Source organism: Ixodes scapularis, unplaced genomic scaffold (genome assembly GCF_016920785.2).
Source record: "Ixodes scapularis isolate PalLabHiFi unplaced genomic scaffold, ASM1692078v2 PGA_scaffold5__190_contigs__length_132052651, whole genome shotgun sequence".
Taxonomy (NCBI): Eukaryota; Metazoa; Arthropoda; class Arachnida; order Ixodida; family Ixodidae; genus Ixodes; species Ixodes scapularis.
Window position 1 is genome coordinate 13,380,120 of NW_024609880.1, and position 24,900 is coordinate 13,405,019.

Here is a 24,900-nt window from a genome sequence, read left to right on the forward strand (position 1 = left end):
AGTGATTGCAACATTGAGTCAGTTATGTACCAATAGTAAGCGCTCCATTTCTTCTACCGTATTAACGAGGCTTCTCGTGTTTAAATTAATCAGGCGGAGGCCTTCTTCTTTCCTGATTTGCGGATGCCATTTTTCAATGCGAAAGTGTTAATTGTCTCATGGAGCGAGCCGCGCCAAACGGTACCTTAAATCCTTTCTCCAAGGGAAGCCAGCTCCCAGCTATGAAACCACGCAAAAAGCCTAGACAACGACACCTAGTTTTCCCTATCCCAAAGGAGCGGAGTATAGCTGGATGGATTTCGGCTTCGGTTCCAATGGCTGGCGGGCGTCGATGAGGCTCCCAGTGGCCGCTGAGTGTCAGTTTCCACGACCGCTCAACCCATGGCGCTGCGTGTCCGTCAGCGCGCCGTTAACACGGAGCGTCCAAGGTCAGCGCGCCGAGGAGAGCGCGCGCGCTGACCGGCGACGAAAAGTACGCAGTAGACGAAATAAGGGAGCTGACGAGCGGCTTGCATGCTTCCGCTTTAACAACTCATAAGAAGTGCTTAGGTGTACCTCGAGCCTTTTTTTACAGCGAAGCTGTATATGACTCGTTAGTCAGGTTTTTCGTGTCCATCGCGCGCGCGTGATCAGCGTTCGCGCGCACCTTATAATTTATAATGCGGTTTTGACGCTTGTTTTAATATTTAAAAAAAAACAAGTGTCAAAACCACATGATAGATGATAAGTAGAGCGCTGCGCGGATTACCGTTTCATCATCCGCATCAGATACGTATCCGCAGGTTATATGTCCGCATCCGAACCGTATCTGCCAAATTCTGAACTGCATCCGATGCGCAACCCGTGCATTCTTTTTGAATCATAAAATTAAGCATGAATATTAAAAAAAAGTGATATCTATGTTTTTCTATAAGTTGTATGCTTAATTTTGTAAAAAGACATTTGGTGTCGAAATACGGTAAAAGTAGTAGTATGGTATTCTGTTTTATCGTATTTATATTATAAACAGTCATCATCATAGAGACACTTCGCGTCGCTGGGAAGATGATCGAAGTTACGAGATCGTATTGGGAGCCTGTGACATTATGCAAAAAATGCGCTCAAAGAAATTAATTTTTTTAGTTTTTGCTTTGTAAAATTTACTGCAAGCAGACGGATATTTTCTACACATAAAAATTGAGAAATGACATTGCGTAATTTTGTTTAGGCCATGCAATACAAATATGGTAGAGGGTACGCAGTCACCAGCAGCAAAGTACTCGTACACCATTGAGAAAATATCAATACTCAATAATGGCAGCCCCTCATGTCGGCTTAATTTTTAAACACGAATTGTCAACTGGTTGCTCGGAACCATATGCTTAAAGCCAACTTGCCAACTGTCGAAAACAAAAAGTAGTATTTTTCGCTTACAATGTGCGAAGAAATGAAAGCGACAGCTGCAGCACGGTCGCGCAATGCGGGTGCAATGATGTCGTCACGTAACTGAGGACGGAAGTGCGACGCGGTTAATTCTCATAGCCGTCGTGGTTGGCGTCCTGGATGCCACTGACGACCAGTGATCACTTACTTCACTTACTTCACGGACCAGTTATCCGCGAAGTGAATGGGTAAGCGCGGTGGAAGTTTCTAAAACCATCCAACATTACTCGGAGCAACTGGATACTGCCTAAGTGGGATTTCTCATTACGCGAGTAATGTTTGAAAACAAGTCTTTCAAGTAGACAACACGATGATTTTCTCTTCGTTGCGCAATTTTTGGAGGGGACTCCCCAGGGCCAATCTTCTTCGCTCTCTTCGGCCGTAACACTGGACGCGAAGTCCCAACTTCCTTCTCCTCACGGCAAGAGGGGAAAGAAGAACTTTTTTGTTTGCGATTTTTTTATTCTTTGAGCACGCGACGACGAGAAGGCACGTGGCGACGACAAGGGGCGAGGACAAAATCTTTGTAGGGTCGCCCATAAATCTATCGCTTAAAAAAAGTACGCACATGCAACATTTTATTTGTCGAGGTCGCTGTGTAGAAGAAACAGAATATCGTTATACCGTGTTCACACGTAAGCTCAACGTGTGGCGGGAGCTACACGCTCGTTTAACCACTCATACCTCTACTTCTTCGCGAAGTCATCATGCTCTCGTCCATATCCGCGCGCCGAGAGGGGAGTCCCGTGACGAAAGGAAGGCGGTTGGTTGGACCGACGAGCCCCTAGCTCCCACCGTACTGTCAGCTTGCGTTAACGGAGTATAGCATGGACGGATTCAAGCTGGTCAAACCCGTCAAACCGTCTCTTTCCGCTGGTGCATTTGATGTATGGCATGCACGAACTGCGCTACAAGAGTGAAGTATGGAAACTCGTGCTGGCGCAGGTTTCTGCAACACTCATCTATTCACACTATAATCTGCGGCCGCACACGGTTATGGGCCGCTTCGGCAAAAATGTAGATCCGGACCCGCGGATATCCGATTCCGATCCGCGTCCGCAGCCCCTGGCATCCGCATCCAACCCGCAATCTGCCAAATCTCATTAAGTTTTATCCGCGTCTGCCGGCTGACAGAGGATATCCCCTGATGATACGCGGGTAATCCGCGGATATGCAGGGCTCGATTATAAGGCACGTGCGAACAATGCGAAGCATGTAGCGCTCCCCGCTTGCGTTTCACGGCAAGGATTACGGTTGCCTAGGCTGCCACGGCAACGGCAGAGTACGAAGTGGAGAGTGACGTCACTAGCCCCGCTAACTATGCGAAGCACGTAGCGCTCCCCGAATGCGTTTCTCGGTTGCATAAGCCGGCGTGGCAACGGCAGCGTACGAAGTCTTTCATATATAAAGAATGTTTTGGTACGGTGCATTTACGTTTCTTTTGTCAATCATTTGGTATAGACCCTTTTGCTTCTTACAAACATATATTGCCGCTTGCGTCCCAAGCTACTTCCGGTCGCACCGTCTTTGCAAGCCTGTTGAGCTGGCTTACGTAACCAGTGCTAGAAAGCAAAAATGGTAAACGGACAACAAAGTTGGAGATTTAACGAGGGCCTTCGGCAGTACAATATGGCGCTCTGCAGGAGGCAAGTTGGTTTACAAGAATACTCGAAACATTTTAATAGATCTCGCACTCCTTTGTTCTTTTGGCGTTCACCTGGAGAATCGGGGATTAAAAGTTTCATCTACATTCCAAGCAGCGGTGTTAGGCTGGCCTTTGTTCATTCTTTTCATAAGCCGAAGGTTCTCCGGGACGTCAAAGACTTAAGCACCACCTGGTGGCGTTTCGCATCAAAAGGGTCTATAGTGCAGTTTGAATTCGTTGCAGATGATACCACAGCTCCACCTTCCCAGTAACGATTGGAAACCCAACGTGTCTTTTTTTTTTTGCCTATCAAAAATTTGTGTACGAGTTATATTTCGCGACAGCCATCGGCATGGTTACAAGTAAACACCTCGTCACTGATCTGCATCTTATCATAAAAGAGTAATAGACGTGCCCCACTGATCTTTTTTTTCGGTCGCGCTTTGCCAGAGATTCCGTCTTTTGCGCAAAGTGGCTTGCGAATTGTTATTTGACAAGGATATCTTTGATCTTTTTAGTTTTTTGCAATCCTAAGACACCTGCAGTGTTTCATTGTAATCGGGTGATTTTGTAAGGATGGACCAGAATTCCTCTTAATTCTTTTTACATAATCTTAGAATTCGCTCTACCGTTTTGGCAGTCACACCTAGCTGATGCTGGAAACTGCCATCAATTACCTTAATTTTCAAGTTTTCATTGTTTCACCTTGCGTCTCAGGGTACCAAACACTATCGGATTATTTCTTCTACTTCTGTCTTCCAGATCCGCCATCTTTTCCTGTTGGATGTAAACCAATTCTTCCAACCTATGAACTGATTCCCGTAGCTGTGCCATATTTTGGTTACTTTTCTAGAGGGCATCTACTTTTTTCAAGGCGCGTTATTTTATCAGTCAATTCGTCCTGTATTTGTTTGGACCAAATTTGGTTTTCCCTTACGTTTTTCATTTCAGTGCTAATTTGTTGCTGGTTTTTGAGAACTTGATTTATCATTTCTTCTCTTTTTGTCCTAGGACTTGTGTTTAGTTTCATATCACCAGATATGAAACTAAACAACCCAAGAGCAAATTATATCAGCACTCCAAGGCACAGGCAAGAAACACTCTTGGGCACGGCAGGAAAACTACACTTCGGTTGTCGGTTTTCGGTTGTCGGGAGAAACATCATCGTAGGTGTCTACATAGATGACTTCCTGACTCTGGCAAAGGAGTAAGAGGCGATCACTTCAAGAAAAGCATTTTTTGCACATTCAGCACCAAGGACCGCGGAGAGGTTAGTCACATTTGTCAATCATAGTTGTGCGACATGAAGGTGGAGCTCTCATGCTGAACCACGCAGCGTACGCCGAAGAATTCTTAGAGCCATTTGGGATGACGAGTGCTAAAAGGGCAGCATCACCGCTTTATTCTGAAATGAAGCTTCAGAGATACACTACTCCTGATGAAGACAGAGAGTTGAAGCCCAGGTACAGACAAGTGGTTGGAGCGTTTTTTACTTTGCGAGGGCACAAGGCCAGTCTTGGCCTTCGAAACCACTTGAATGAGCCAATTCAGTCAGCATCTGACCTTGGAGATGTGGAACGGCATAAGGCACATTTTGAGGTACGTGCAACAAACAAAAAGCTATACCCTCGTATACACGAAGGCAGAAGGTTGTGTTCAAGGCTTTTATGACGCCGATTAGGCAAATTATACAAATGACAGGCGATCATTTAATAAATATATTGTCATGCTAAATCTCCATCCAGAATGACAATTTATCCACTAAATTCCATTTCATGAGCAGCAAGAAGTGAAATTTAACTGCATTATCCAGCAAGGAAGCCGAATACCTTTCAATGTTCAATGATATATAATTAAGCCTTAAGCTTGTTTGATGATATGCTATGTCTGAAATAGTCACTGGAGAGACCGGCATGCTGTCTACTAAATAAGCTTAAAATATCATCTGCCTCTTACCACACCGGTTTAAATAACAATATACTTAAAAAAACTGCGCAAGGCCATTCTGAGATTTTGACAGTCCTGTTTTCGCAATAATTATTTGCAGGTCTGATTCCTCAAGACTGGCGTATAGCTAAGGTAAATCCCATCTTGAAATCCGGTGATCGCTCTTTATCACTGGACTATCGACCTATCTCGCTTACCAGCACTATCTGTAAACTTCTGGAGCACATCCTACATTCTGAAGTCATGCGCTATTTAGAGAACCATAACATAATTTTCAAGTATCAGCACTGTTTTCGCAGGGGTTACTCATGTGACACGGTTTCGTTCACGACTTACACACATCTCTTGATGCTAATTTTCAAGTTGACGCGATTTGTTTCGAATTCTCGTAGGCTTCTGATCGCGTTACCCATCACAGGCATTTAGTAAAACTTGCTTAGCTTAACGTTCATCCTAACGTTCTCTCACGAATAAGACTTTTTCTCAAGTAAACTTCTGTTCACGCTCATTAACGATTCCAACCCCTCTTTCGCTCAAGTGACGTCTGGAGTTCCACAGGGAAGCGTGCAGGAGCCTTTACTTATGCTAATATAAATGACCTACCCACTTCCGTTTCATCTCATACCAGTCTTTTTGCTGACGACTGTGGCATCTACCGTGACATCTCTTCTAACACCGATCGCCAAGCTCTCCAATCAAACCTAGCACAGATAACCACGTGGTGTTCCTTGTGGCTAATGACCCTCAACCATAACAAAGCAAAACATGTCATTTACCAAAAGCTTGTCTCAGATTCCAACCTCTTACCTTCTGAATAACAATACTGGTGAATTTACTTCAATAAATAAATACCAGGGTGTCAGCACTCAGTCTGATTTATCCTGGTACTACCACATTGATCTCACTCTTGCTTCCGCTAACCGTTCCCTTGGATTCATAACGGTCAATCTTAAAGCAGCACCCGTTCATTTACGAAAACTTACTTATATCACCCTAACCCGCCCCAAATTGAATATGCTTCCGCCACATCGGATCCCGAGCAAGCTTAGATTACAAGTAACATCGAGTTCCTTCAAAACCGTGCTGCTCGTTTCATTTGTTCTGACTATTCTACATGTTTCACTGTTACCACATTAAAAAATTCAAGTTGAGTTGCAAGACCTATCACGCCGCCGTAAATATGCTTGCCTGTCATTATTTCACAAGCACTATTACCATGCATCGGTTCACGAAGATTTTTTTTTCAAACACCCACTATTACCTTTCAACGTCGCTTTCATTCATTCAAATTAACGCGTATAACATGCGACTCATCTAGTTATGCACGATCATTCATATCCCGAACCGGAATCAACTGGAAGAGCGTATCGGCTCACATTGCGACTTAATTTGATATGTCTAGCTTCGAAGAACTCGTGCGGAGTTATAATAGTACTTAGCATTGTTTTTATTCCTTGTTTTCATATTGCCTTTGTATGCTTTTAGTGTATTTTTTTGTGTAGTATGATATATTTGCTTCCCCCCTTATGTAACACCCTCCCAAAGCGGGCCTTTAGGGGTGTTTCGAATAAACAAATGATTAAACGTGCCAAGCGGCAAAGTAGATTTTGTGACTGCAACACTTTCTCAATGAAATTGGCGGCCAGGAGTTCGTCGTTGATCCACAAGTTTTGCAAATTGACAATCAAGAAGCTATCGCTCTTGCGAGCAAGAAAGTGACATCAGAGCCCAGCAAACATATTGCCCAGCATCATTTTTTCTAAAGAAAGACGATTGCAGAAAGAAGAATAACATCACTTTATGTGAAGTAATCAGATAACTACGCCGACGCCATGACCAAGGCACTCAGTGGAAGAAGAACCTTTGAAATTTGCGAACGCTGGGCTCTTGAGGTGTGGAATGAGCGTAGTATCACACAAAGAGGGGGGGGGGGGGGGGAGGGGGCGGGCGCTGGACAATGTCAGGCGTCAACACCAGATGGCTTGTGTCTGTTGGACAGTGTGTTATACTACCTCCAAATGGAGAGCGCGAGAGCTCCCGTTTGTTTTAGAGCGCAGCTCTTAGCCGCCCGCTTCCGTGTTTCACGGTGTCGGCGTCGGCGTAATCGCACAAAATTTAGCGGGAAAATGGACATCACATGGCCTCAACACCAAATATATTCCTCGCTAAATTTAGCGGGGAAGTGAAGTGGTGTTGAGGTCACGTGAAGTCAATTTTACCGCAAAATCTAGCGGAGAAACTGAATTGGTTCATAGGTGACGTGACGGCAAGTCATGTGGCGTCATTTTCCCCACTAAATTTGGCGGGAAAACTGAATGGGAGGAGGAGGGGAGAGGAGGAAATGGGGGAGATGGAGGAAAGAGGGAGATGGTACGAAAGAGGAGGAGGGGCATACCCTCCCTTCGTCCTCCTCAATAGATGCGTTTTAACTTTGTATCGCAGAGATTGGTAAACGTCTTTCCCTTTTTGTTGTGTTTTTTCCTGTTCTAAAGTTAGTCCTGATAAAATGATTTGATGCTATGGAGGATACGGCGCATCGCTCCTTGTCGGGCACGTCGCCTTAGCCACACTTTACACCGCTACACTGCGTGTTGCTTAATAACCAACAATATCTTCGTATTGATTCAGCCACGCAAGTGAGTGTAAGTCAATAAATTATGATGTAAAGTGTGCTGCAAAACGTCTATTCTACGAAGCACCTTTCTCCATAGTTCAGTGCCTTGGATCTATCGCCCACAGCCAAAACTCTCACCGTTCAATCGCTTGTCTACCAACGAAACAAAACGTCTTCAAAATTTCATATTTGGTTGAGTGTGCAGGCTAAACAGTAAAATAGAGGACATTAAAGCAAATAAACAATTCGTATCGGGCGACGATGAGTAGCCGGCTACACCTTTAAAGTAGTCAACGTGTTTATTTATACTATGTTCTCAAACATCGAAGAGAAATAAACAAGCCGTCGCAACGACGAGAGAGGTTACGGGCCTCTTTCTTTTCAAGGGAGAGAAGTCGCTTGTCTTGCTCTTTTTTTTTTTTTTTGAGGGACTCTCGGTGTCTGTGCTACCAGCTGGGTTTGCGCTGTGTGCAGCCAGGTGTGTTTTCTAGCGTCATGAACGTCATAGAGCACCCCACTGAGCGTCTACGGGTTGTGATCTTTGCAAGACCGCCCTTGTCGGCGGACGACGCCCAGCATATGCTGCGCCGGATACGGAGTTTGATGAGCGTTTAGCGTAGCCAACGGCGATGGCATCTATCTTTTCGCTGAGACGGCGGTCTAGTCTCGTCCGACTGGTGTCCCTACTTTGCATTGCCGGCTTTACTCTACTCTTCCTTCGCGGTCGACCGAGCTCCGACGTTCGGTCCGACCTCGACACGTCAGCACCAAAGGCGAGGCAGCAATCCGCTGCCGACGGAAGTGGGTCCAGTGATCGTGTAGCCCCAGCGAAGTGGCAGCCACCGCGGGGAAGCCCCGTGCTCGAGAATGTGTTCGATCCCGACGAGGAGGCATTTTTCGCCAGGTTCAAGTCCGACTGGGGCGCGGACGGACGGGGAGTTTACCTAAAGGGCGAAGAAAAGAAGCAGGCCGACATGGAGTTCAAGAGGGCCGGGTTCAACGCTTACATCTCCGATCGGATTCCGCTCAACAGAAGTGTCGGAAATCGACGTAGTCCCAGGTGAGTCGCGGTCCAATTTAAACCGACAGGTATTACGCTCTACGTGCACCGGAACACGTAAAGACTCCCTCGGCCGCCTCTGACGTCACCGCTCCGTTTTATGGGTTCCGTTCTCGGCATCCAGACTTCAATATTTCCGACTTTTCTGGTGCCCGTATTTTCACATAGGCTGAGGTATTGAGGGCGCAGTCATTCGCGGTGCGCGCTTCCTTCGCCCTCGTCGGTGATCAGGTGCTTTTCGCGTTCTCTGCGAACAAACGCTGCCTGTGATTCCGGTTCAGCAGACTGAAGCCCTAGCTTCCACTATTGTGGGGGAACCCAGCAACACGATACGCGTTGCGGCAGAAAGGTAAACTGAAGTAGGGCACCAGAAAAATATCTACCGGGCGCTTCGGAGGGTTTACTTCGAAAGGTCTCCAATTTTTTCCCCTTGCCTCCCGACTAGTCTCCATTTCTTTATATTATTTACATTCTGATTTTTTTTCTATTGATTAATGTGTCATCTTTCAAATTACATTGTTGATCCTCCTCCAAAAAAACAAAAAAAAACACAAAAAAACGTGCATTTCAGTGCTGAGAAATATTCTCGAAAAACGCACAACCCAGTGTAGAGGCGCAATGTTGAATCAGTAGACCCTTTCTGAAATTCAATCGGCCACTTCGTTAGATCTCATCGCCTAAGTGTATATCATCTGTGCATGCTAATGGTGTCCCTTTGATTGCCGGTGAAGGAAGCATCTAGCGAGAGAAACCGATGCGGAGTCTGAAGGCCCCTACGCATAATTCCGTTTGAGGACGGGTCAGCGCGTTTGACTGCGTTGCCTCGAAAAACGAAAGCGAGTCAACGGAACAGCTGTGCTTCGTGCAAAGCGTGAAATCTAATTCAAGGAATAGCTTGACCCGTGACATAAGAAGCAGGGACGTCCTGATTTCTCGCAGCCGCAACGCAGTCAAACGCACTCAAACGCTCTCAAACGAAACTGTGCGTAGGGGCCTTAAGCATCCAGACTTTAGCTCGCTGTATTGTTGTTCGCTGCCACCGTGACGAGGGAATATAAGCTTGTATGCGGTACGCATTTGAGGGTGTGATGTCAGTCCTTGTAATGCTCGGCTTCGGCATGCCCCAGACAGCTCATGACAATGAAATGTCAATCGTATCTAGAGGCTTTCTTAACAATAGGCAGCTCGTACGGAGTGCTAGTTCCTTGATACTATCGAAATTGAAGAATACAGACAAATAATTGTTTACCGAAAAACTCCATAACTTTCGTACCTCCACCGCTGATGAATAGATAAGAGATTTTATCCGCCATTAGCACACAGCGATTTGTACCGCTCTTTCAGTCACTAGAAGAAACTGCATTAGTGAAAGGGTCTCTAAGGAAACAAACAAGGTCCCTAACGACTTGTAGAAATTTGAATTATTTTTAGCTTCAGTGTAAGGTATAGATATGTCGGATCTGCTAAATGCCTAGCTCTTTTTAGGAACTAGTGGTTGAACCTTTTTAAGAACTTTTAAGCATTTGTGAGCAGCTGAATATTCAGCTGCTCACAAATGCTTAGTTCCCAAAGATCAGAACTTTAAACTTTGAAATACATTCACCAAGCACTTCGACGTCCGATAAGATAGACCATACGTCTCGTAAAAATTACATGCACACACGCATCCTCAAAAGTATCAAACCCACAATGAGGGACATTTTTTTGCGACACTTTGCGGGTTGAATTAAAACCTTATGCTCGAACGTTCAAGAAGATATTGAGAGACTTGCCTGTAGTCAACAATGAATCCAGTGTGGAAATCTTATGATGGTTCTGGGATTGTCAGATTGCAATTGTGTACTCGCGATTCTTGCAACAGCAGGAAGCTTCGCGATTCTTAGAAAAGCAAGTTTCGGTTCTCGCTTCCCCGACCGCTGCGCGACAGCTGGCGAGCCGCTGCATCGGGGCGCTGTTTGTGTGTGGAAGCCGGTAGAAAAGGGAGCGAAACGGCTCGCAGTTCGAACTCTGTAACCACTGTTACGCAATCCAGCCGGACACGAGGCTTTGTGACTGGCTCGCACGGAAGAGGAACTATGTTATGGCATGTGGTTACTTCATAAAAGCGCAAAAAAAAAAAAAAAGTAGGAGTGAGCACATGAGCCGATCTCCTACATTATTCTTCTCGTTTCTTATTTATATTCTTTACTACATCACTTCAACTTCTTTGCCATGGTTTTTTTTTCTACTTTCTTACTTCTTTCTGACTTTTTGACCCTCGTTTGTTTGCACTTTTACGTAGTATTCAGGTGCCAACTAGCTCACTTGCACATTATGTTACAGTGACCGAAGTCCACTTCGATAGCCGCGCGAACGAATTCCGCGGCGAATACGCGGACAGAGGTATGGCAGAGTTGGGCGGTATCGGGATACAAATGTATCGCGAGAGTATTTCAGAAATAATTTTAGTACTTATATTTCTGTATCACGATGCAATTTTTAAACTTGCATCTGTATTTTAGTGTCGGAATACATTTTTGGTGCTTTCCTTGTGTCGCGATACAATCCCGGGCCAATGTATCTTGGTAGAATATTCGAGAGATCAATGACCCCAGGCGAAAGCTCAAAATGCTGTTTTCTTTGTTCCTTCGTGCTTCAGAGGGGCGAAAAATACAATGAATGTGACCTTGAGGCGTATCAAGCAAACTAAGTTTTGTTTCGAGCATTATGACCCCGACATTGATGACTCTCTTCACTATTTTCCAACGATAAGATATGTTTCCGGAGTGCTTCAGTTGTGCAACTATTTTTGTAGGATCATAACGTTGAAGGCACTGTCGATACGAGCTTTACAATTGTATATTGCTCTCCCAACCCCATTTACTGGGGCGAGCAAAAAGTTTTTTCCTTCAGACTATGAAATAAAAGAGCATTATGTTATTCAAAGGGAACGCCTTGATGTGACCGCAAAACAATGTAGCGACACGGAACTGGAGGAATCTGTGCTTCAAGAATATTTGGGCAGATATAAAAAAAAAAATTTGAGGTTCGTGTGCCATCGCTTCAAAGGCGCACAATATATCTAAAAGAAAACTTCACTGAATGGAAAGTATTTTCAACCTACGGAAGACTCGCTTAGTTCCCAACGCTTTATGTCAGGAAAAAAAATGACAATTCTATTCGAAAATAGTTTAAGGCTTGAGAATTCCCAAGTTCAGCTCACGATTAGTATGAGTTTTTGTTTTCGTTGGAGGTCTCGGTTTTCGCTTTAGAAGCACAAACCCTGTCGGCTAAGCCTACCCATTAGCACCTCAAAGAACGATCTTCATAGTCATTAAAAACCGAAAACAAATATTTGCACGATTTAAAACTCTTTTCAGTGTGAAAACGGTCTTTATTCGTTTTAATATAAACCCGTGTTCGTTGACACTTGTGATACGCTTAATCCCCTTCGCTAACATGACTCTTTTGCCAAATCGACAGCTGTTGATCAACGAGCTATTTAAAAAGCTACTAAAGTTACTATTTCAGAAGATAAGTATTTAGCACAAAGTTGTTCCATTTCTGTTTTACAAATAGTAACTTTTTGCCGGTTATAAAAAAAGGTTGCATCCCAAAAAAGTTTTTATTTTTATTTTTAAATGTATGTGACTACTAATGCCCCGGCTAGATGTATTCTTGTATATGTATTTTCAAGTACGCTTTTTTTAATACGAAAACATTAACTGTCTCATGGAGCGAGCCGACATCATCAGCTTTGAACCCATGCAAAACGACACTTTAATGAAACCACACGCAAAGCTAGCCAACAGCACCTTTTACACTTCGGTCCCATTGGCTGGCGCGCGTCAAAGAGGCTCCCATTGGCCGCTGCGCGTCAGTTTGTGTTGTGTCATCTTGACTGTGTTATCACACTGTTGTGTTACCACTGATCACTGCGTTCTCTCGCCTCTTATCGGTTGTAGGGCGCGTGGCAATATATACGGCACATGGAATAAACTTAGGGGTTTTCGTTCTGCTGGGAACTACGTTGCTGCCTGTTCCTTCCTCGCGCCGCAAGGCACATGAAAGTTTGAACCATCTCTCACCGGATGGCGCTGCGTGTCCGCGAGGCAGCGGCACCACCGTTCCACGCCCAAGGTCAGCGCGTTGTACGCCGCAAATTAAAGAAGGGAGTGAAGAGCGGCATGGCGTGCTTTCGCATTCACAACTCATAAGAAGTGCTTAGGTGTACCTCGAGCCTTTTCATATGTATTTGTGATACGTACCGTGATACTTTTGTACGGATGTATTTCAGTATCAGTATTGGATCGGTCTTCGTCATGTATCTTAGTGTTTGTATTTCCAAGTACATTTTAGACTATCTCTGCTTAACCCTGAGGTCTGGCACTCGGTGATTGGAGAAACGACTTCACTTCTGCTGTTGGGATGGACGTGCAAAAGAGAAGCCAACGTAGCACGTGCCACGCTTTGACCGTCCCGGGAACCTAGGGAGCTGAATCCGGCTGAGCGCTTGGCGACCCCGGTCAGACCGGGGTCGCCGAGTGCGAAGTTGGCCGGCGCTGCCGACTTCTCGTAGTGAGTTTGCTGCGCTTTACCTACGCGGGTTGCATAACGTTGTTTACTCACGGAGGAAAACTATGGGGCGAATGCGGGGCCCCTGATTGGCCTTTTTTAAGACACGTCACAAATAGGCACCAAGCCGGAAAGCAAGAGATGGCGCTACGGCGGGCGGCTTTTTTCGGACTCGAGGCCAAACCACACGCGACGTTTTTCACGCGTCTTGTCCTTGTCAGTATTACACTTCAAAAAGAGGGTGTATTCTTACACCTTTTGTCCTATATAATACACCCGAAAACTTCAGTTCGAGGCACATCGCACTGACGTCGATCTGACGGTACTACCTTTCACGAGAGGCTTGATAGCCGTGTGGTAGTACTTATAAAAATAGCATATGAACGTGTTACTTGATACAAAAAAAAAAGAAAAGATAATCGGGGTTTTTTGGTCTTACTGCAAAACCTTAGTGTTTTCTTTCTATGGTCTTTGAGACGTACTTTCGCTATTTAAGAAGTTATATCGCACCGGTATCAAGCCCCTCGTAAAATTTGGGGCCGTCTGTTCGACTATAGTGCGCTGTACTTCGAACGGAAGTTTTGGGGTGTATTATATGGAACAAAAGGGTGTAAACTGATATTTTTTTTATAGAGTGTACCTGGCGCCAGCGCGTGGTGCTTCGTGCCGATATCTTTCCCGGCCAGATTTCCTCGTCGGCTTGCGCGTCGCTTTCTTGTGCGTGACCTCGAATACCGCCTAAAATTTAACAATTATAGGCGGGATTCGAATTTATCACCCTTCGGTTGCGAGCCAGACACGCTGCTGAGTAGGCCACGCGGATTTTTGTTTTCCGGACAAAAGCACAGGCACCGAAGGGACACATTGGTACAAGGAGAAGTGTAAAATACCAGCCAGCCTTTGGCTAGCATCATGCGGTTAAACCTTTTTCATCGTCAAGAGCCTTTCAATACCACTCAATGACACGTTGGTGGACCTTGCAAACTTCAACAAATCAAAAAATACTTTCTTAAAAGTACTCCCGTGTCTCCCGCGCATCTCTGTCAACATGGCGCATGGCCATCCAAGATCTCCAGATTCCATGCAAACGCAAAAACATTACAAGATCATACGATACACCTCCCTCGTTTTCTACAGACAGGTGTTTGATCCCGTGTGAATCTAGCGGTAACTTTTTTTTTTAAAGTGCGTTGGAGGACGTCCCGCAAAACGACGCCATCCCAGCACTCCACGAACACATGTTCAAGTGTGTCCGGCTTTTTACAGCCGAAACAGTGGACCCCCCAGGCAGCAAACAGTTCCTTCTCCTCCATTCTGGTCTTTACTGGCAGAGAACCGGTGCGCAGTTAAAAGAAAAAAAAGCTTTGACACCAGGAGGAAGTTCCATTGTTTTCCCCCTTTTTAAAAGGCTAGGCCTGCGCCTGTGGAGAAAAAAACTCTGTACATAAGGGCAGAGAAACCAACATCACGTAATCTTTATACAGTTTTTTTCTCGTTACTTTACTCAAGTATTAAAAGAAAGGACTGCTAAAAATCCGCTTGACGCCACTAACTCTTTTAAGTACCCACGAATGCTCCATGGCTCACTTGATGAAGGCACGATAAACTTTGGAAAAGTGCGACCCAGCCTTACTTGGCTACAGCTCGCAAAAACGGATCAATTGCACCACGAAAAAATATAAAACGATTTATTACCTGACGGAGAAACAGGTGCTGCCAGCCTAGTCCACCTTTGTGGACACGAAAAAAAAGATTAATTCTCCTAATTTACTCCCAAGTGGAGCCCCAAAGAAATATTGCGGAAACGCAATGCTGTTCGGAAGTACATCCACTCGTAAACAGCGTAACACTTCCAACACGTCACAGCTTGCTTACAAGAAACAAATTACAAACTGTGGCACGCGGAAAAAAAAACAAAACAAAAAAAAAAAAACACTCCCCTCTCACTTTCCAGCTTTGTTACGGAGCTCCAATACCTGACTACGCCAGTAAAGCTCACTATTGCGGTAGTGCTCCATGGGGCACACCGAAATACTTTACTGAAATGGGATACCCATTTCATATTCGCAAACACGCTTGGCTTTCAAAGTCACTCCCCGCGCAAGAAAAAGCTAGAGACTTGTCCCAGTTTACTGCGCTCCCACTGATATTACATAAACCCTTGATTGTATTATCCGCTTCGACAATCCGTTTTTGGTTTGCAGAAAACAAGGCAATATCATCGGCGTGGGCCAAAACACGCGCTTTTGTTGAATGTAGCTTAAATGCACATATTCTACTATTTTTAAATATACTTAAACGAACTGATTCTATGCATATGCAAAAGGAGAAAAAAAAGGGCGGGGGATAAAGCACATCATTGCCACGCAGAACGCGGCATCTGAATACGTTTTTCGACTGACGCGCAGTCGTACAGCCACTATACGCCATGCAAACCCTTTCCCGTATAACAGATCCTTACGTTGACAGGATCAAGAACAGCTAAACAGACGCCATCTGATACCCAACCAAAACGTTTTTCGAGATCCAGCCAAAGCACGGTAACGCGAGAATGTATGGCGTTGTAACACTGGAGTACACACCTCGCTTTGTGATATTCGTGAAAATTGTCCTACCCTTTATCCCGCATGTTTGGTGAGGACCAAGTAGTTTGGTTATAACACTTTGCACTCTTCCTAAAATTTTAATCAGGTTTTTGTAGGCAAGGTTAGTCAGACAGATGGGTCGATAAGATGTGACCTGCCTAAGGTTTGTGTCATCGTCGGTCCAAGGAATTAGGACAATATGAGTCGTTAGGAAAGAAGGCGGAAGAGCGTTTACGTGAAAGGCCTCGTTAAAAACATCCACTAAACACGAGACAGCCTACGCTCGAGCGCTTCATACAACGCCGCACTTAGCCCTTCCGGCCCAGGGGACTTGCCCAGGTTCAAAGCTTTAATTGTTGTCTTAACTTCCTCATACGTAATGGGTCCTTCTAAAACGTATTTGATTTCGTCGTCAAATTTTGGCATGAACGCCAATTTTTTTTTTTTTTAAATCCGTTCTACATTGACACGAGGGAAAGAAAGTAATACACTGGATTAATAAAAAAAATAAAAAAATGCCCGCTCGATATCGGCGTCATTGTTTGTGACACTCCTATCGTCTTCCACTTTTGGAATCCCATTACGACGCGCCTACTCTTTTTCCATACCCAAAGCTCGCTTTGTAGGCGCCTCACCCGTTATCACCCTGTCGGTCCTATACCGCACAAGCGCATCGCGATGATGGTCTCTATCTAACAACTCGAGTTTTTATTTAAAGAAAAAAAAAAGAAATGTCGTCTTTAAAAGCTCCCGGGGATCGGCATTCTTCTTTTAGTAGCGTCTGTCAGTTCGAGCGCATTGCCTTCTTTATTTTATATTACTCGTTTTTAATGACGCTAGTTCTTTCCATGGGCGTTATTTTAATATCCTCTTTAGATATTTCCCATTTCGAGCCATTTTCAGATGATATGTCCCAGTCTGTCATTCGTTTTACCGCAGCCTTAGGCCACGCAGACACGCTTCCACGGCCTGGTAACAGGAGAGAATTTATATGATTAGGTATCTCGTTACACTCTTAACGGCGAAGCTTAAGCGTCCTCCTGTAATTTTGATCGTTGTGTGTAAAATATCACATTTACAACCTAATTATTTTTTGTGTTTGGTTTTGCGGCACTTTTTTGTTTTCTAAAAATAAGGGCACCCCTAAATGAGTCTTGCTTTAAAAGGTGTGGCGCGTCTGCCCCCACTGCCCTACATCATAAACTGTCTGAAGGTTTCTGTACGGAACCTAAATTAATCGAATGTCTGCTGTTACACATTTTTATTTCGAGGTGGGCGACCTTTTTTCCGTTTAGTGTCTCCATGTTCCATAACGTTTTCACTGAAGTAGTTAAATAGTGCCCGGCGGAAATGCACCACGTCGGAGTCGCACGGTTACTCCAGTCACGCCATCGAGAGGGATGGACGACGACGAGATCCCGGTTACGGTTTGGTCGCTTCAACAGCAGGGGATCTGTTTTACCTGCTGGAGGAGCGGATCCAAGCAATCGAAACAGAAGCGAACATACTCGAGGAGCAGCTTCGCGCAACAAATTGCAAGATTGCTGCAGTTTCGGTACACAAGCTCACGAGGGTACCTCGCGCAAGGCAGTGTAAGGTTGGAAAGGCGGTTTTTAAAGTCACTGCCTGGATTGGGCAAACAGCACCTCCGCACTTGCTTCCGCGTGTCCTCCATCACCTTCCGGTATCTCGTGGATGTCAGCCACCCGTCAATGCTCCGTCAGGATACTGTGATGAAGTCCGCAACAACGTTGGAGAAGGGGGTGGCCATTAGCCTCTACCTCTACTCGTCAGCGGAGGAGCGGTCCATTGGGCATTTCTTCACTGTTGGCGAATCGGTGGTGCACGAGAGCTACCGCGAGTTCTCCGATGTGATCACTGATGAACTCGAGTCGCGAACTGTTTCGATGGTTCGGAGCCAATAGCTCGACCACCACATGCTCAAGTTCCAGGCAGTCTTCAGATTTCCCAATAGCATCGATGCTCTTGACGGCTGCCACCTGCCCGTGTTCCTACCGAAAGACTCGGCTGTCAACTAGCGGAACTACAAAGAATGGTAAGCTAAACACCGTGACACTCAACTGATAAACGGCATAATGTTATTTGTCTATGGAAACGTAAACACTGGTGCTGTCAGGTCAAGGGCATTTCCATTCGTTGCGTGGCGTCACACGGCCCTTGACACCTTGAGTCCCTGTCGCGTTAGAACCGACCATTTGATTCGGCCCATTCTAAAATAATCAAGAGAGGAATTGTAAAAAGTTGCTTCATAGCAGCCTTCCCAAAATCATGTGAGCACACAGCCAAGCAGAGTTTTGAGGCACAAGTTCAAAAACTGCACGAATCTGGGTATACCAGTTCTTTAATGTTCGATGTAGCAGAGAGCCTGACCACTCACAATGAAAGAAGAAGGAAAGATAAGACACGCCGCCCGGCAGTGATACCCTACGAACACAAATTATCGCACAACTTGAAACGAATAGCGTCAAAATATGACATACAGGTTGTAACATCAGCTCCTGACAAACTTAAAAAAACTGTGCCCAAAAATCAACTCCAAGAACGAAAGACAAGAACACTGATCAGTCCAGTACGCACGTAAATATATCAACTGCAACGTCAACATCGTTTACGAAATTCCGTGCACATGTGGGAGAGTCTACATCGGTCAATCTGGGCGCTGCCTAAATGTGCGACTGCGAGAGCATGAGCTTTTCCTACATGCGTCACCGTCAGGACACTTGGCCATACATGCCAGAGACCGTAAATCCACTCCTCTATTCAATCAAACGCAAGTACTCAAACGCTTTCGGAGCAAGAGAGCCAGAGAAATTTTCGAGGCAAAAACTCTAATCGAAAAAGGAGACACGTGCATTAGCACGCCATCAATTTCACTGTCCGAGAAACAGATAGGGTACCTCAACCTTTTTTCTTAATCTGGCAGCTTTTCTTTATTTTTATTTTTATATCAGTCCTAAATTTTCTCAAATACTTTTTAATCATTTTACGTGGGAATACAATTGCCATTTTAATTTATTAAACCTCCTCTCCTTTTCGTCTTTCTCTTATCATGTATTAAACAATCAGTTGTTAGTAGGCGCCTGTCCTGTTCATTCTTTGTCCTGTCCTTGTCCCTTGCGCTTTTGTAATTAAGAAGTTGGCTGTCCCTTGCTAAGCGAAAAGTTTCCCCTGCTCGGTCTCGAAGGGCACTGCGGATCACCAGTCATAGTTTCTCCACTCATCATAAATAATACAACAAAGCAAATTAATATGTTCAACTTCAAAAAGCAATAAATTAACATAACTCACTTGCAAATAGATTCGGGGAAATTGTTAACCAAAATTAAAGCACCAATTTTGTGTAGTGAAGCTTTATGCGTAGCGAAGTTTCATGCGTACGGCTAGTGATACTTGTTGCCTTCACGTGGCTATTTGGGTTTTGGTATAGAGTCATCCTTATGGGCTTGGTCGACCTCCGTCACTTTTCCGATACGTTAACGTGGGCTCCCCTGGAAGGTGCCATGACGCCAAGCTGTATGGGCGTTCCCCATCAACTCATCTCCTGGAGCGCTATCAGGTTTCCGTACCAAGAGGTATGGAAGGCGAAAATATTCCACCCATTGTGCTTTGTGATCAGGCCTTTTCCTCGACCAGAATCTAATGAAGTTATTCCCTAACAGTCTGAAGCACTCTCAAGGCCGAGGGAGACTACAACTACGCACTTTTCAAGGCTAGGGGAGTTTTTGAAAATGCCTTCTGTAGTCTCAAGGCTTGCTTTAGAATCATGCTGAAGCAACTGGTCCAACGAATGAAGAATGTGAATGCTGTAGCTCGAGCATGCTGCATTTCGCACAACGTCTGCGAGACCCCGAATGCCAGGGCTAACCAGCAGTTGGTGACGGAGACCCTGAAGGTTGAAAGAGATGGAAACCAGGAAGAGCCGAGTCAAACCTCTTCATCTTCGACAGATAGCAGGGATCCGGCCCGAGCAGCACTTGCTGCATACTTCGAGGGTAATCCGCTCCTGACTCGCAATAAATAGCTAGTCCACCCCCTTGGTTGTGCCACTGCTTGAATCCCGCACAGAAGTAAAAAGGGGTCATATATTTGTGCTTCACTTTTTAATATTTGCACCCTCGACTTTAAAACCGCAGGAAGTCCCGCTGCATGTTGTTGAACTGCTAAAGTATTTGAAACTGCCACTACCACCTGTTGCGGACTACTGCCGCTTCTTTAAGCACGACTCTGTGTTGCCTATGCCCTTCGAATAGGAAGATAAGAAGGTTCCAAAATGATTTGTTGGGCTAGTTGGTTCTGCACATTTACAATGTAGCGCAAAGACAACACAGAAAGGAGACACAGATATAAAAGATCGCTACTCACAACTAGGTGTTTACTGTATGTATCGTGTAAGAGGTAAAAGAAGTGACATATGCGATGAAACTTAGAAAAATAAGAAGAAAATGTAGAAAAAGTAATCTACACTTAAGGTTGAGAAAGAGGCTAACAAAGTGACAAATGCGATGAAACTCAGGAAAAAAGAAGAAAGAAGGAGAAGACACTGCGATCTATACTGACGATTGACTTAAATTAGCGCTACAAAAATGATTGAAAGATATTTTCAGTTACCCGCTAGATTTAAGAAAAAATGTCGAGATATTGTTGCTCTTTTAGAGAAAGTGAGACAGAGGGCGCACTTATGCCCTTGGTCCCGTGAGTCATGATAGTTCTAGCCTCTTGCCCTCTTGCTGTGATTAATAAATAATAAATAATAAATAATAATAGTCCTTATTCATAAAAACCAACAGTACAAAATGTCAGGTCTGCCGAAGCCGGTTAGGGCTTCTGTGGCGCGACCTGGCAGTGGAAGCACATTCTTCACAACAAAAATACAACGCAAGTTAGCGACTGGTACTCAAAACTTAGAATGCTTATTTCTATCATTAAACAGTCTCTTGACATTCTTTTTAAGGTGATAATTGGATTTTGAAAGAAATATAGAGTCCGGTAACGCGTTAAATATTTTTGGAACATAAAATGCCCTAAGGCTTTCCCCATAGCGACTGTATATACGTGGGACTTCAAAGCGAGTATTACACCTTGTTATCCGTGGTGCAACTCTTTGAATGATAAAGTCCCTGTTCCAAAATTAATGCTGAATGACCGTTTGCAAAAAGAGTGAATAAAACAAGGTAACTGAAGCGAGGCGAAGATATTGTCAGTTGAACATGGTGATGAAGTGTAGGACACACTTTTCAACATCCCCTTCAAGATACTATCGATTCTATCGTGCCATTGCAGGGAACACGTAAAACAGAGAGTAATGCCGTATCTGAGCACACTACAGGACAGAGAATGCATGATTAACTTTCTCGCTGCAAACGGAAGAAACATTTTTAAATTGTAAAGCTGGCATGAAACACTTCGGAGACGCTTCGCAACAAAAACCATATGCGTAGTCCATGATAAATCGAAATAAAAAAAAAAGATACCAAGATACTTAACAAAATTAACATACTGGACAGAAGTGCAGCAACAAGGAACACAGCTTGAGCCATGCAAAAATAAGTTCGGGAAGACAGTGAGCTTTTTCCAAGGGCTGCGAAAACAGACAAGCTTAATTTTTAAAGAATTCACAGTTATTCTCTTTTCTTTGAACCAATCCATAACTGCGACAGCATCCGTCTGTAGCATACGCATGGGGGGTTCAATATCGGTGTGACTGGTAAATAACAAAGTATCATCCGCATATTGTAGCATGTTACTAGTGACACCAGCCGGAAGATTGTTTACATAGATATTGAATAATAAAGGAGATAGTATGGAACCCTGCAGCACCCCAGAGAGGAGAGGAACTTTGCTACTTTGAACATTACCCAAGGACACCAACTGTGAACGAGATCGTAAGTAATTTTGCAGAAGAGCGAAGAAAGGACCTCTGAATCCTATACAGTACAATTTATGAAGTAAAATTGTATGATTAACTGAATCAAATGCTTTTTTAACATCGAGGAAAAAGCGCATACAAAAGAGTTGTTATCGAAAGACGAATGAAGAAGTCGGAGAACACGTCTAGTAAGCATGACGTGCCACGCCTCGTGACAAAGCCATGCTGTGAAGATGAGATGATACAGTGCTTATCTATAAAACCATTCATGGAAACCAATACGTGCTTTTCTAAAATTTGCGATATGCATGGCAGTATCGAAATGGGCCGATACGATGACAGCAAGTTACGAGGGCCACCTTTGTGGATAGGTACTACGATTGCTGTTTTTAGATCTGCTGGCAAACAGCCAGAACATATAAACCCATTTATCATAGCTACTAGTACTTCTGCAAGCACATCAAAATTATCACAGAGGTCTATGGTAGATATACGATCGATTCCGGGTGATTTATTTCTTTTGAAGGAAAATATAATAGAAAGTAACTCGGCCCTTAAAATTGCAGGAAGAAACGCAGATGATGAGACTATATTTGTATCATTAGCATTGGGCGCACCGTCCCCTGTGCTATTACTAATGGAAGAGGCAAAATGTTGAGCAAAAGAAGCAGCTGTGGTAACTAAATTGGTTCCAAAGCTCTTTTCCAGCATGACAGAGACACATTTTCGAGAGACACCGCGAAGCTCGTTAATTATGGACCACGTTTCCTTAGAGTTGAAACGCGGGTTATAAAGTTTTCCTGTGTAATGATTACGTTTAGCAGAACGTATTAGTGCATTTACAAGGTTCCGAGATGCCTTGTATTTCGCTCGCAACTCCTCATTTCTGGGCGCCCGCCGGCTACGCTTCCATAGAAGTTCTTTATTTTTGATAGCCTGAAGAATGTTGTCGTTAAGCCATACTTGTTCTGATCTACGCTTTTTTACCTTAACAGTTACTGTGCTAGAATCTTTAAATCTTTTAATAAGCGAGACTACTTTAGGATAGAGTTGAGATGGATCTTCTACATGTAGGAGAGTCTCCTAATCATAAGAAGTAACACGATCATTAAAATAGGAGCGTTTAAGGAAGGTAAATGTTCTTGACACCCGAATAGGGGTTTGCCCATGTTCACTGGAATTAATCTGAATACCAATGAAATAGTGGTCAGCTCATTTTTTGGTGATAAACGATTTAACTGAGTTAGCGTCAGGTGACCTAACGTTTATGTGGTCAATACAAGACGTAACCAGCTTGTCCCTCAGGAATTCTACTCGGGTAGGAGCATGGAGAGTATTTTCAATGCCAAAGCTAGCAGGTAGGTTCATATAGTCAAATACTAAAGGAACATTGTCTTTAAGGGTGTCAACATTCAAATCACCAATAATGCAAATATTTTTTATTGTCGATGACGCATTAAAAAGTTTTTAAGTTCATCTAGAAAAGCAGCAATATTTCCCGACGGCGGTCTATACACTGCCAATAAGGACACCATAACATCAGATTTATTGATGTCAAACGCCATTGACTCAGCATGACTGAAGTGTACAGGCACTTTAGTATTTATAAGGGAGTTCCTTATGAAAACGCCAATGCCACCCCCACTGCCCGTAGGGCGCGTAAAAAAGAATTAATTAAAATCATTAATAGTGAACAGTTGCAACGCTGCCTCAGAAATATTAGTTTCCGTTAAAACATAGACATCAACACAGCCACCCAGTTTCACGGCAATAAACAAAACGTGATCCCAGTATTTTCTTATGCTACGAATATTGCCGCGCGCGCAGCTGGCCAAGTAGGCAGCGCGCGCATGGTTTAACGGTTATCGCGCCTGCGTCCCACGCGAAAAGCCAGGATTCGATTCCTAGGAGCGACGCATCTTTTGTTATTCCGGCAATTTAGTTTTCTGGTAAATTCGAGCACCCTGTTGCTTGTTCGAGGTCCGAATGTTCTACGCGTCGAACATTCTACGCCGACTATTCCAGAAGCTCACTCGTGTACGTAAGGGGCTGCGCATAGCGAGCCAGAGTCAGTTTCGCCCCAGCGTTCGACAATGCTGTTACGCCGACTTCGACGCCCGCGACGCTCTGTTATTATCTTTTGTACCCGTTTATTTTTGGCACAAGTTCGCCACATAAAACGTTTATTTCTTTCTGTTTATTTATTGTTCTTTTGGTCACCACCCGTGACAATATTCACATGAACAACTGTAACGACACTAGTATAAGATGACTGCAATTCCCTTTTGAAAAAACAGAAGTCGGGGCACTCAAGGAACTGTACTGTCATGGCTCTAGTTTATCCTTTCAAGGTCCTGTTCATATCGGATACGGACGGACGTGGCCTCGTCTGCTCGCTTAGCAAATATCTTTCGGTTGCGCACCCAGACATATTTAAAATGATTGATCTTGCCACGAGCTCTGGCTCACCGGAAGAGATTACGGATAAACTTTGTTAGGTTCTCATTGAAGTATATCTGCGGAACAGACTTGTTAAGCACAAGCGTACGCAGTTTACCTCGTGCGTTCAACCAGGATCCACGAACTTCAGCTCAATCTATGTACAGTGATGATTTGGGAAGGGTGAAAGGATGACAATTCTAATTGCTTAGCAAGGTAGGCAACATTATGCATCAGGTTTTCGTTGGGAGTTACAGGCATTCCGTGAATTTTAAGGTTAGGAAGGCGACTGTGCTGTTCGGTATCGTTCAACTCCGCATGCAGTTCCACGATATGCGCAGCATTTTCCGATACGGTAGCTCTAAGTAGGGACACCTCCACCCTGAGCTCTTTCACCCCAGTCTCGTTGGTTTTTGTTTTCTTGAGTAATGTATCGTACTGGGCTGAGTTAAATTCCACCGACTCCTTCAGCTCATTAACTGTAACCCTCAATTAATCGATTGTAGACTTCATTATGAGTAAGCTGTCCACCTTGCCAGTTAGAGGGAGAAGGGATTCCACTTTTTCTTTCAAAGGCAGGAGTTGATCGAGTTTCGCGTTAATGTTGGAAAACAAGGCAGATAAGTTAACGAAATCAGGCTGAGAGGCATCCACGTCCGGTACCGAAGTCGCCCACCCATCCTTGGCCCTACATGGATCGGCATCGCCAATTCTCGCGCTTTCTAGGTCCCATGTTTACAAACGTAG

The 24,900-nt window shown here is 44.4% G+C and overlaps 1 protein-coding gene across 1 annotated transcript in view; it reads left to right on the forward strand.

Annotated features, from left to right (window-relative positions):
* The first annotated feature begins 8,257 nt into the window (after nt 1-8,257).
* The window catches only part of LOC8053139 (polypeptide N-acetylgalactosaminyltransferase 1-like), a 108,852-nt gene continuing 92,209 nt past the window's right edge, over nt 8,258-24,900 (forward strand). The window contains exon 1 of the mRNA XM_040210549.3: nt 8,258-8,688. Coding sequence (XP_040066483.2) covers nt 8,258-8,688 — 431 coding nt within the window. The remainder of the gene's footprint in view (nt 8,689-24,900) is intronic.